At 45.0% G+C, this 13,339-nt stretch overlaps 1 protein-coding gene across 2 annotated transcripts in view; it reads right to left on the reverse strand.

Annotated features, from left to right (window-relative positions):
• The window catches only part of ANO9 (anoctamin 9), a 162,765-nt gene that overhangs the window by 72,661 nt on the left and 76,765 nt on the right, over window positions 1–13,339 (reverse strand). For both annotated transcript variants that reach the window (XM_069739223.1, XM_069739224.1), the window contains exon 3: window positions 3,340–3,453. In XM_069739223.1, coding sequence (XP_069595324.1) covers window positions 3,340–3,453 — 114 coding nt within the window. The remainder of the gene's footprint in view (window positions 1–3,339; window positions 3,454–13,339) is intronic.

A 13,339-nucleotide genomic window follows, 5' to 3' on the forward strand; every position in this document is an offset into this window, starting at 1 on the left:
CCAAACAAGACTCTTCTGCTTGTTGCTTGTCCTTAGTAGTGGTTTGCTAGCAGCTATTTTACCATGAAGGCCTGCTGCACAAAGTCTCCTCTTAACAGTTGCTGTAGAGATGTGTCTGCTGCTAGAGCTCTGTGTGGCATTGACCTGGTCTCTAATCTGAGCTGCTGTTAATCTGCAATTTCTGAGGCTGATGGCTCGGATAAACTTATCCTCAGAAGCAGAGGTTACTCTTGGTCTTCCTTTTCTGGGGTGGTCCTCATGTGTGTCAGTTTCTTTGTAGCGCCTGATGGTTTTTGCAACTGCACTTGGGGACACTGTCAAAGTATTCACAATTTTTCAGACTTAAGGCCCCTTCACATTAAGCGACGCTGCAGCGATACCGACAACGATCCGGATCGCTGCAGCGTCGCTGTTTGGTCGCTGGAGAGTTGTCACACAGACCGCTCTCCAGCGACCAACGATGCCGGTAACCAGGGTAAACATCGGGTAACTAAGCGCAGGGCCGCGCTTAGTAACCCGATGTTTACCCTGGTTACCATGCTAAAAGTTAAAAAAAAAAAAACACTACATACTTACCTACAGCCGTCTGTCCTCCAGCGCTGCGCTCTGCTTCTCTGCTCTCCTCCTGTACTGTCTGGGAGCCGGAAAGCAGAGCGGTGACGTCACCGCTCTGCTTTCCGGCTCACAGCCAGTACAGGAGGAGAGCAGAGCACAGCGCTGGAGGACAGACAGCGTTAGGTAAGTATGTAGTGTTTGTTTTTTTTTACTTTTAGCATGGTAACCAGGGTAAACATCGGGTTACTAAGCGCGGCCCTGCGCTTAGTTACCCGATGTTTACCCTGGTTACCAGTGAAGACATCGCTGGATCGGTGTCACACACGCCGATCCAGCGATGTCAGCAGGAGTCCAGCGACGAAATAAAGTTCTGGACTTTATTCAGCGACCAACGATCTCCCAGCAGGGGCCTGATCGTTGGTCGCTGTCACACATAACGATTTCATTAACGATATCGTTGCTACGTCACAAATAGCAACGATATCGTTAACGATATCGTTATGTGTGAAGGTACCTTAACTGCCCTTCATTTCTTAAAGTAATAATGGCCACTCGTTTTTCTTTACTTAGCTGCTTTTTTCTCGCCATAATACAAACAGTCTATTCAGTAGGACTATCAGCTGTGTATCCACCAGACATCTGCTCAACACAACTGATGGTCCCAACACCATTTATAAGGCAAGAAATCCCACTTATTAAACCTGACAGGGCACACCTGTGAAGTGAAAACTATTCCCGCTGATTACATCTTGAAGCTCATGAAGAGAATGCCAAGAGTGTGCAAAGCAGTCATCAAAGCAAAAGGTGGCTACTTTGAAGAACCTGGAATATAAGGCATAATTTCAGTTGTTTCACACTTTTTTGTTAAGTAAATAATTCCACATTTGTTAATTCATAGTTTTGATGCCTTCAGTGTGAATTTACAATTTTCATAGTCATGAAAATACAGAAAAATCTTTAAATGAGGAGGTGTCTCAAAACTTTTGGCTGTAGTGTATGTATCTGAAAAACTATCAAGTTGCTGATAATTGCTCTTTTATTTGTTGTATACGATATGTAATGTGGTCAGTGCATAATTGTACAATGTATAATGTGGTGAATGGGCTGAGGGTCAACCACAACTCAATCCAGTAAACTCTAACTTTTACCTGTTGTGGTTGTCAAAAGTTATTAAAATGGCAAATGCTTAATTCTCACATCAGATTCCCATGTACAAGTGCTATCCATGTTATAGCACTCGTACCTGTGATCGTCTATGGGGCCTTCTCCTTACTGTGATTGAGCAATATGTGGAAAATCATGGAGACACGTCTGATTTTGATTTGACCGTCAAATAAAAATTGGCAATGCAAGTCAATGAGCCAGTGAAAAAAAAAAAACAGACGGTACTCAGATAACAGCCAACATGGAGAAGGTGGAAAAACTTTTTTTTCATAATTTTACACGTGCAAGAAAAACAGATGACATTCAGACGACACTGTGAGCATAGTCTAATCAGATTATTCAATCTGTTTTTCTCGTACTTGGAAAAATCTGACATGTGAATGAGCCGAAATGCTGTAATTTTACCTTGTGTAATGGACAAACATGACGCACGAACTCAATACCCTTAGAAACTTGATATTAATATCAATTGCAAGTATTAGGCTATGTAAAATAGTAAAAGTAAAGACAAAATGTATTTTGAACCCCAGAATCCCGAGCTTGAATTTTCCAGTTTTTTAGTTTGCACTGCCACTAATTTACACAGGAATTATAGTCATGTGAAATGTGACTAATGTGTCTCGGGAAGTGTATCAAATCATCAGAAATAGGTTGCATGCTATTTATTCGTGCTACATTTTTTATGCATTTTATGGATTTTTTTTAAATACACATTAACATGATTCCAAATACCCCTCTCAATAGATCTGCAATGGATCCATTTTGGGTATTCTGTGAGTAGTGTGCGCTGTGTGCATCCAATATTTGAGCAGTGTGTAGGCTTCATGTCTATAAGGTGTTAACACTGTGGGCCTGATTCATCAAAGCTTTTGCACCAGAATAGTCATAAAAAGCTTTGAAAAGTCAAATTTTGGGACAACTGAGAATGGGCTAAAATGTTACACTTTTTGGTGTTTTATCGCCTCTTCTGTCGAGTTCTGACAATGGGGGCAGAGATGGGGCAGGATGAGATCATGGTGATCGCCGCTCGTCATAAGATTTGCTAAGCCACAAATTTTGCTCCAGCAAGGAGTGCAGTAATATTTGTGATGGAGGCACATACGACCCTTCACCTGATTTATTAAGAGGAACTTCTCACTCCATCCTGCACCCTCATCAAGACCGGCATGAAGATCACCTGTCTTGAGTCAGGGTTTGTGTGGGCTGTATCCATCTCCTATGTGAGTGGTGTGTGCCGTTTCTACTGTGTGAGTACTGTGTGCGCTGTCTTCATCCAATGTGTCGGCAGTATGTGCTGTATGTATCTAATATGGAGGTCAGCAGCCCAGACATCTTGGCTATACGTGGCCCAGAAATTTCTGATGGCTCGCCTGTCTATCCACACACCTCATTGCGGCATACAGAGAAGAAAATCTTATCCCGCAGCAGCTGAGAGATCTTTTTGTCTATGGTCTCAATGTAGCCTTACATATATTTAAAAAAAAAAAAGTTCACAAAGTTGTAAAATTGTCATAACAGTTTTGGTGAATTTCCCCCGATGCGTTCCACCAGTAGCCGGCTTGGTGTCGACAGATCAGTTTGTTTTGTAGCTGCGATTATACGTTCTTGAGAAATGCTAACCTTTATCTTGAAGCGCTTCTGTTCTAGTACAGACATGTACTGCCGCCTCTTCTCCTCAGCCTCGCTGTCAAGAGATGTGGTTTCACACACCAGCACAAAGTCCCATTTCAGTTCCTAGCAAAAAACGAGAACCTGATTAACATCTGCCTCCTACATCATACACTCCGGATCTGACCGAGAGGCGTGCCTCGCACATACATTTACGTCAAATATTTTGGTTTCACATTTTTCTATAGAATCCCTGAAATCAACAAAATCCTTCTAGAATGGAGTCAGTAACTTTGTCACGCAGATAACACAGTAAACAGGATCGGGCTTGTCTAACTAGCAGTTGACAAATTACTTTTATGCTTCGTAGAGCATCTGGGATCAAGAGACGTTCATAAGTAGGGTTGAGCGAAACGGGTCGAACATTTTCAAAAGTCGCCGACTTTTGGCTAAGTCGGGGTTTCATGAAACCCGATCCGACCCCTGTGCGGGGTCGGCCATGCGGTACGCGACTTTCGCGCCAAAGTCGCGTTTCAATGACGCGAAAAGCGCCATTTCTCAGCCAATGAAGGTAAACGCAGAGTGTGGGCAGCGTGATGACATAGGTCCTGGTCCCCACCATCTTAGAGAAGGGCATTGCAGTGATTGGCTTGCTGTCTGCGACGTCACAGGGGCTATAAAGAGGCGTTCCCGCCGACCGCCATCTTACTGCTGCTGATCTGAGCTTAGGGAGAGGTTGCTGCCGCTTTGTCAGAAGCAGGGATAGCGTTAGGCAGGGTCCATTAACCACAAAACCGCTTGTGCTGCAGCGATTTGCACTGTCCAACACCACCCTCGGTGTGCAGGGACAGTGGAAGTTTTTTTTTTTTTTTTTTTCCCCTCAGCGCTGTAGCTCATTGGGCTGCCCTAGAAGGCTCCCTGATAGCTGCATTGCTGTGTGTACGCCGCTGTGCAAACCAACTGCTTTTTTCAAAGCACAAATCCTCTTGTTCCTTCCTTTCTGCACAGCTATCTTTTTTGTTTGTCCACACTTTTTATTTCATTTGTGCATCAGTCCACTCCTTATTGCTGCCTGCCATACCTGGCTGAGATTACTGCAGGCAGGGAGATAGTAGCTGCCTGCCATACCTGGCTGAGATTACTGCAGGCAGGGAGATAGTAATTGTAGGACATTCCCTGTTTTTTTTTTTTTTTTTTTTTTGGTGGGAGATTAAGATTGGCAATTTGGCATTTCTGCTAGAGTGCCATCCCTGTGTGTGCCATCTCTCTCACATAGTGGGCCATAGAAAGCCTTTTCATTTTTCTGTATTTTTTTTTGTGGGGTGTATAAATTCTCCCTGATAAAAATACAGTGGGAGATTAATATTGGCCTTTGGGCTTGTGTGCCAGTCCTGAGTGTGCCATCTCTCTCACAAATAGTGGGCCATAGAAAGCCTATTTATTTTTTTTTTTGGTTTTATAAATTCTCCCTGAAAAAAAGGGAGATTAATATTGGCCTCTGGGCTTGTGTGCCAGTCCTGAGCGTGCCATCTGTGCCAGCCCTGAGCGTGCCATCTCTCTCACAAATAGTGGGCCATAGAAAGCCTATTTAATTTTTTTTTTTGTTTTATAAATTTTCCCTGAAAAAAGGGAGATTAATATTGGCCTCTGGGCTTGTGTGCCAGTTGTGAGCGTGCCATCTGTGCCAGTCCTGAGCGTGCCATCTCTCTCACAAATAGTGGGCCATAGAAAGCCTATTTAAATATTTTTTTGGTTTTATAAATTCTCCCAGAAAAAAAGGGAGATTAATATTGGCCTCTGGGCTTGTGTGCCAGTCCTGAGCGTGCCATCTGTGCCAGCCAGCCCTGAGCGTGCCATCTCTCTCACAAATAGTGGGCCATAGAAAGCCTATTTAATTTTTTTTTTTGTTTTATCAATTTTCCCTGAAAAAAGGGAGATTAATATTGGCCTCTGGGCTTGTGTGCCAGTTGTGAGCGTGCCATCTGTGCCAGTCCTGAGCGTGCCATCTCTCTCACAAATAGTGGGCCATAGAAAGCCTATTTAAATATTTTTTTGGTTTTATAAATTCTCCCAGAAAAAAAGGGAGATTAATATTGGCCTCTGGGCTTCTGTGCCAGTCCTGAGCGTGCCATCTGTGCCAGTCCTGAGCGTCCCATCTCTCTCACAAATAGTGGGCCATAGAAAGCCTATTTTATTTTTTTTTTGGGTTTTAGAAATTCTCCCTGAAAAAAGGGAGATTAATATTGGCCTCTGGGCTTGTGTGCCAGTTGTGAGCGTGCCATCTGTGCCAGTCCTGAGCGTGCCATCTCTCTCACAAATAGTGGGCCATAGAAAGCCTATTTAAATATTTTTTTGGTTTTATAAATTCTCCCAGAAAAAAAGGGAGATTAATATTGGCCTCTGGGCTTCTGTGCCAGTCCTGAGCGTGCCATCTGTGCCAGTCCTGAGCGTCCCATCTCTCTCACAAATAGTGGGCCATAGAAAGCCTATTTTATTTTTTTTTTGGGTTTCAGAAATTCTCCCTGGAAAAAAAAAGGGAGATTAATATTGCCCTTTGGGCTTGTGTGCCAGTACTAAGCGTTCCATCTCTCTCTCTCTCTCAGTCAGTGGGCCATAGAACGCATATTTTTGGTTTTATTTGTTTTCTAAATTCTCCCTGAAAAAATCATTTTATTTTATTTGGTTTCTAAATTCTTCCTGATAAAATCATATTTTTTTTATTATTTTTATTTCTAAAGTCTCCCTGAAAAAAAAAAAAAAAAAACAACCAAAAAAACAGTGGGAGATTAATATTGGCCTTTCTGCTTGTGTGCCAGTCTTGACTCCTGGGTGTGCCATCTCTCTCTCTCTCTCTCTCTCTCTCTCTCTCTCCAATTGTGGTCCATAGAAAGCCTATATTTTTTTTCCTTGATTTGGGTTCTAAAATCTACCAGAGAAAATAACTACATCAATCATTGGTAGAAAAATATTGGCCTCTGGGTTTGTGTGCCACTCCTGACTCCTGTGTGCGTCATCTCTCAGTCAGTGGGCCATAGAACGCCTATTTTTGGTTTTATTTGTTTTCTAAATTCTCCCTGAAAAAATCATTTTATTTTATTTGGTTTCTAAATTCTTCCTGATAAAATCATATTTTTTTTATTATTTTTTTTTCTAAAGTCTCCCTGAAAAAAAAAAAAAAAAACAGTGGGAGATTAATATTGGCCTTTCTGCTTGTGTGCCAGTCTTGACTCCTGGGTGCGTCATCTCTCAGTCAGTGGGCCATAGAACGCCTATTTTTGGTTTTATTTGTTTTATAAATTCTCCCTGAAAAAATCATTTTATTTTATTTGGTTTCTAAATTCTTCCTGATAAAATCATATTTTTTTTATTATTTTTATTTCTAAAGTCTCCCTGAAAAAAAAAAAAAAAAAACAACCAAAAAAAACAGTGGGAGATTAATATTGGCCTTTCTGCTTGTGTGCCAGTCTTGACTCCTGGGTGCGTCATCTCTCAGTCAGTGGGCCATAGAACGCCTATTTTTGGTTTTATTTGTTTTATAAATTCTCCCTGAAAAAATCATTTTATTTTATTTGGTTTCTAAATTCTTCCTGATAAAATCATATTTTTTTTATTATTTTTTTTTCTAAAGTCTCCCTGAAAAAAAAAAAAAAAAAAACAACCAAAAAAAACAGTGGGAGATTAATATTGGCCTTTCTGCTTGTGTGCCAGTCTTGACTCCTGGGTGTGCCATCTCTCTCTCTCTCTCTCTCTCTCTCTCTCTCTCTCTCTCTCCAATTGTGGTCCATAGAAAGCCTATATTTTTTTTCCTTGATTTGGGTTCTAAAATCTACCAGAGAAAATAACTACATCAATCATTGGTAGAAAAATATTGGCCTCTGGGTTTGTGTGCCACTCCTGACTCCTGTGTGCGTCATCTCTCAGTCAGTGGGCCATAGAACGCCTATTTTTGTTTTTATTTGTTTTATAAATTCTCCCTGAAAAAATCATTTTATTTTATTTGGTTTCTAAATTCTTCCTGATAAAATCATATTTTTTTTATTATTTTTTTTTCTAAAGTCTCCCTGAAAAAAAAAAAAAAAAAAAAAAAAAACAGTGGGAGATTAATATTGGCCTTTCTGCTTGTGTGCCAGTCTTGACTCCTGGGTGTGCCATCTCTCTCTCTCTCTCTCTCCAATTGTGGTCCATAGAAAGCCTACATTTTTTTTCCTTGATTTGGGTTCCAAAATCTACCAGAGAAAATAACTCCATCAATCATTGGTAGAAAAATATTGGCCTCTGGGCTTGTGTGCCACTCCTGATTCCTGTGTGCGTCATCTCTCACTCAGTGGCCCATAGAAAGCATATAGTTTGTTACATTTGTTTTCTAAATTCTCCCTGCAAAAATCTATTTTTTTTTTTTGGGGGGGTTTCTAAAGTGTTCCTGAAAAAAATAAAAATAAAAAAAAAATAATAGTGTGACATTAATATTAACATTTGTGCTTCAGTGACAGTCCTGCGTGTGGGGCATCTCTCTAATTTGCAGCCACCAAAAAAAGAGTGTGTAACATTGGGCCTGATTTTCGCTGTGGTCTCACCAACCTGTAAAGGGGTAGCTAAATCATACTGAAGTTATAGCTCACCGTGTAAGTTGTGTGACTGCAACAAATAACGTTAGTTTGGTTACGTTTTTAAAACAATGAGGAAGTCTAGTGGAAGAGGTCGTGGCCGGGGGCGTTCATTGTCAGCTGGTAATGAGGGTAGTGGTAGTGGTGGAGCATCAGGTGGTCGTGGGGGAAAAAATATTGCACCTAAGTCTGGAGCTGTGGAGCCAGGTTCGTCGTCCGGCTACACAAGGCCTCGAACGCTCCCTTTTCTGGGATTAGGAAAACCGCTTTTAAAGCCGGAGCAGCAAGAGCAAGTTTTGGCTTATCTTGCTGACTCAGCCTCTAGCTCTTTTGCCTCATCTCGTGAAACTGGTAAAAGTAAAAGCAGCGCGTCGTTAGTGGATGTTCACGGTCAGGGACAAGTCACTTCCTTGTCCTCTTCAGCAAAAACAACAACAGAGAAGAATGCAGCAGGCGACACAACGGGTTACTCCATGGAGCTCTTTACACATACCGTCCCTGGCTTAGAAAGTGAAGCAGTTAACAGTCCATGCCCATTACAAATTGAATCTGACATGGAGTGCACTGACGCACAGCCACAGCCAGACTACTATGCTGGTCCTTTGACTCAGACCACAACATTGCCCTCGCAGGGTGCTGATCAAGAATCAGACCCTGATGAGACTATGTTGCCCCATCACGAACGCTATACCACCGAACGACACGGTGACACAGACGAAGTTGCGCAGGAGGTACAAGAAGAGTTATTAGATGACCCAGTTCTTGACCCCGATTGGCAGCCATTGGGGGAACAGGGTGCAGGCGGCAGCAGTTCTGAAGCAGAGGAGGAGGAGGGGCCGCAGCAGGCATCAACATCGCCACAGGTTCCATCTGCCGGGCCCGTATCTTGCCCAAAACGCGTGGCAAAGCCAAAACCTGGTGGAGGACAGCGTGGCCATCCGGTTAAAGCTCAGTCTGCAATGCCTGAAAAGGTATCCGATGCTAGAAAGAGTGCAGTCTGGCATTTTTTTAAACAACATCCAATTGATCAGCGCAAAGTCATCTGTCAAAAATGTTCTACTTCCTTAAGCAGAGGTCAGAATCTGAAAAGTCTCAATACTAGTTGCATGCATAGACATTTAACCACCATGCATTTGAAAGCTTGGACTAACTACCAAACGTCCCTTAAGGTTGTTGCACCCTCGGCCAATGAAGCTAGTCATCAACGCAACATCCCTTCCGGCAGTGTAGGACCACCATTTAGCGCACCACCTGCTGTATCTGTGCAGGTATCTTTGCCAGGCCAAAGCAGTCAGGGTCAGGGAATCACCAGTTTCGTAGTAGGAAACACTGCATCTAGGGCACCGGCGGCAACAATACCATCTCCCACCGTCTCTCAGTCTGCCATGTCCACCGGCACCCCCGCTAGTTCCATGATCTCCAGCTCTCCAGTCCAGCTCACCCTACATGAGACTATGGTTAGAAAAAGGAAATACTTAGCCTCGCATCCGCGTACACAGGGTTTGAACGCCCACATAGCTAGACTAATCTCGTTAGAGATGATGCCCTACCGGTTAGTTGAAAGCGAAGCTTTCAAAGACCTGATGGACTACGCTGTACCACGCTACGAGCTACCCAGTCGACACTTTTTTTCCAGAAAAGCCATCCCAGCCCTCCACCAGCATGTTAAAGAGCGCATCGTCCATGCACTCAGGCAATCTGTGAGCACAAAGGTGCACCTGACAACAGATGCATGGACCAGTAGGCATGGCCAGGGACGTTACGTGTCCATCACGGCACACTGGGTAAATGTGGTGGATTCAGGGTCCACAGGGGACAGCAAGTTTGGGACAGTTCTGCCTAGCCCACGGTCTAGTAAACAGTTGTCTGTAGCCGTTCGCACCCCCTCCTCCTCCTCCTCCTCGTCCTCCTGCAGAAGCAAGAGCTCGTCCACAGACCGCAGTCGCACAAACACTCCATCCGCACCTGCCACTGTTGCACACCAGGTCTCCCATTATGGGGCAGCTACTGGCATACGTCAGCAGGCTGTATTGGCTATGAAGTGTTTGGGCGACAATAGACACACCGCGGAAGTTCTGTCCGAGTTCTTGCAGCAAGAAACGCAGTCGTGGCTGGGCACTGTAGATCTTGAGGCAGGCAAGGTAGTGAGTGATAACGGAAGGAATTTCATGGCTGCCATCTCCCTTTCCCAACTGAAACACATTCCTTGCCTGGCTCACACCTTAAACCTGGTGGTGCAGTGCTTCCTGAAAAGTTATCCGGGGTTATCCGACCTGCTCCTCAAAGTGCGTGGACTTTGCGCACATATCCGCCGTTCGCCTGTACACTCCAGCCGTATGCAGACCTATCAGCGTTCTTTGAACCTTCCCCAGCATCGCCTAATCATAGACGTTGCAACAAGGTGGAACTCAACACTGCACATGCTTCAGAGACTGTGCGAACAGAGGCGGGCTGTTATGTTTTTGTGGGAGGATACACATACACGGGCAGGCAGTAGGATGGCAGACATGGAGTTGTCAGGTGTGCAGTGGTCGAAGATTCAAGACATGTGTCAAGTCCTTCAGTGTTTTGAGGAATGCACACGGCTGGTTAGTGCAGACAACGCCATAATAAGCATGAGCATCCCCCTAATGCGTCTGCTGATGCAAAGTTTGACGCACATAAAGGATCAGGCGTCTGCACCAGAGGAAGAGGAAAGCCTTGATGACAGTCAGCGATTGTCTGGTCAGGGCAGTGTACATGACGAGGTACCGGGCGAAGAGGAGGTGGAGGATGAGGAGGATGATGGGGATGAGTATATTTTTAATGAGGAAGCTTTCCCGGGGGCACGGGAAATTGGTGGCGTGGCAAGGCCGGGTTCTGGTTTTTTGAGGGACACAAGTGACGTAGATTTGCCTGCAACTGCCCCTCAACCAAGCACAACCGCAGATTTGACAACGGGAACTTTGGCCCACATGGCGGATTATGCCTTGCGTATCCTCAAAAGGGACACACGCATTACAAAAATGATGAACGATGACGATTACTGGTTGGCCTGCCTCCTTGATCCTCGCTATAAAGGCAAATTGCAAAATATTATGCCACATGAGAACTTGGAACTAATATTAGCAACAAAACAATCAACTCTTGTTGACCGTTTGCTTCTGGCATTCCCTGCACACAGCGCCCGTGATCGTTCTCACACGAGCTCCAGGGGCCAGCAGACCAGAGGTGTTAGAGGGGCAGAAATCAGAAGTGGCGTTGGACAGAGGGGTTTTCTGACCAGGTTGTGGAGTGATTTTTCTATGACCGCAGACAGGACAGGTACTGCAGCATCAATTCAAAGTGACAGGAGACAACATTTGTCCAGTATGGTTACAAACTATTTTTCATCCCTTATCGACGTTCTCCCTCAACCGTCATTCCCATTTGATTACTGGGCATCCAAATTAGACACCTGGCCAGAATTGGCAGAATATGCATTGCAGGAGCTTGCTTGCCCGGCAGCTAGTGTCCTATCAGAAAGAGTATTCAGTGCTGCAGGTTCAATACTAACAGAAAAAAGGACTCGTCTGGCTACCCAAAATGTAGATGATCTAACCTTCATTAAAATGAACCACAACTGGATTTCAAAATCTTTTGCCCCACCCTGCCCGGCTGACACCTAGCTTTCCTATGAAAAGGTCTTGCCTGTGGACTATTCTGAATGACTTTTCCAATCTCGTAATTTTCTTCACCTGATTGTCCAGCATACGACATGTTTCCACCTCACGAAATGGCCAAACTCCCCACACGGGGCCGTGCTATCGCCACTTTGCGCTTGGACCCTTGAGAGTGCTGTTTGTCTGAAGAGGTGGGTGTGGCCGCTTTTGGTCGACGGCACTGCCACTGGGTCCCTCATAGTACAATAAAGTGTCTCTGGCGGTGGTGGTGCGCACCCAACGTCAGACACACCGTTGTAATATGAGGGGCCCTGTGCCTGTACCGCCGGCCACAAGACAGTTCCCCCCCCCAGCTCAAACAGTGCTCTACCACTAGCAAAATTATCTCTCACAGCTTCACCAATGTGTAGTCTAGCCGCTGACATCCTTCAATGCCTGGCACTGACAATACCATTGTTTTGACATTTTTGTTATGTTAGGCCTTCGAAGCCTGTCTGCGGTCCCTTCTTTCTACAACTACTACACTGACCAGGCCACTGCTGGCCGTGTTACCCTGGAACCAATTTAAAAGTGCCTACAGTCAGCCCAATTTTGTTATGTTAGGCCTTCGAAGACTGTCTGCCGTCACTCCTTCCACTAGACTTCCACTGACCATACACTGCTGCCCATGTACCCCTGGAACCAATTTAAAGTGCCTACAGCCAGCCCAATTTTGTTATGTTAGGCCTTCGAAGCCTGTCTGCGGTCACTCCTTCCACTAGACTTCCACTGACCAGACCACTGCTGCCCGTGTACCCCTGGAACCAATTTAAAAGTGCCTACAGCCAGCCCAAGTTTGTTATGTTAGGCCTTGGAAGCCTGTCTGCGGTCACTCCTTCCACTAGACTTCCACTGACCAGACCACTGCTGCCCGTGTACCCCTGGAACCAATTTAAAAGTGCCTACAGCCAGCCCAAGTTTGTTATGTTAGGCCTTGGAAGCCTGTCTGCGGTCACTCCTTCCACTAGACTTCCACTGACCAGACCACTGCTGCCCGTGTACCCCTGGAACCAATTTAAAAGTGCCTACAGCCAGCCCAAGTTTGTTATGTTAGGCCTTGGAAGCCTGTCTGCGGTCACTCCTTCCACTAGACTTCCACTGACCAGACCACTGCTGCCCGTGTACCCCTGGAACCAATTTAAAAGTGCCTACAGCCAGCCCAAGTTTGTTATGTTAGGCCTTGGAAGCCTGTCTGCGGTCACTCCTTCCACTAGACTTCCACTGACCAGACCACTGCTGCCCGTGTACCCCTGGAACCAATTTAAAAGTGCCTACAGCCAGCCCAAGTTTGTTATGTTAGGCCTTGGAAGCCTGTCTGCGGTCACTCCTTCCACTAGACTTCCACTGACCAGACCACTGCTGCCCGTGTACCCCTGGAACCAATTTAAAAGTGCCTACAGCCAGCCCAAGTTTGTTATGTTAGGCCTTCTAAGCCTGTCTGCGGTCCATTCTTTCAACTACTACTACACTGACCAGGTCACTGCTGCCCGTGTACCCCTGGAACCAATTTAAAATTGCCTACAGCCAGCCCAATTTTTTTATTTTAGGCCTTCGATGCCTGTCTGCGGTCCATTCTTTCAACTACTACTACACTGACCAGGTCACTGCTGTCCGTGTACCCCTGGAACCAATTTAAAATTGCCTACAGCCATGTGTTATTATTTTAGGCCTTCGATGCCTGTCTGCGGTCACTCCTTCCACTAGGCCTCCACTGACCACACCACTGCT

Source organism: Ranitomeya imitator, chromosome 9 (assembly GCF_032444005.1).
Source record: "Ranitomeya imitator isolate aRanImi1 chromosome 9, aRanImi1.pri, whole genome shotgun sequence".
Lineage (NCBI taxonomy): Eukaryota > Metazoa > Chordata > Amphibia > Anura > Dendrobatidae > Ranitomeya > Ranitomeya imitator.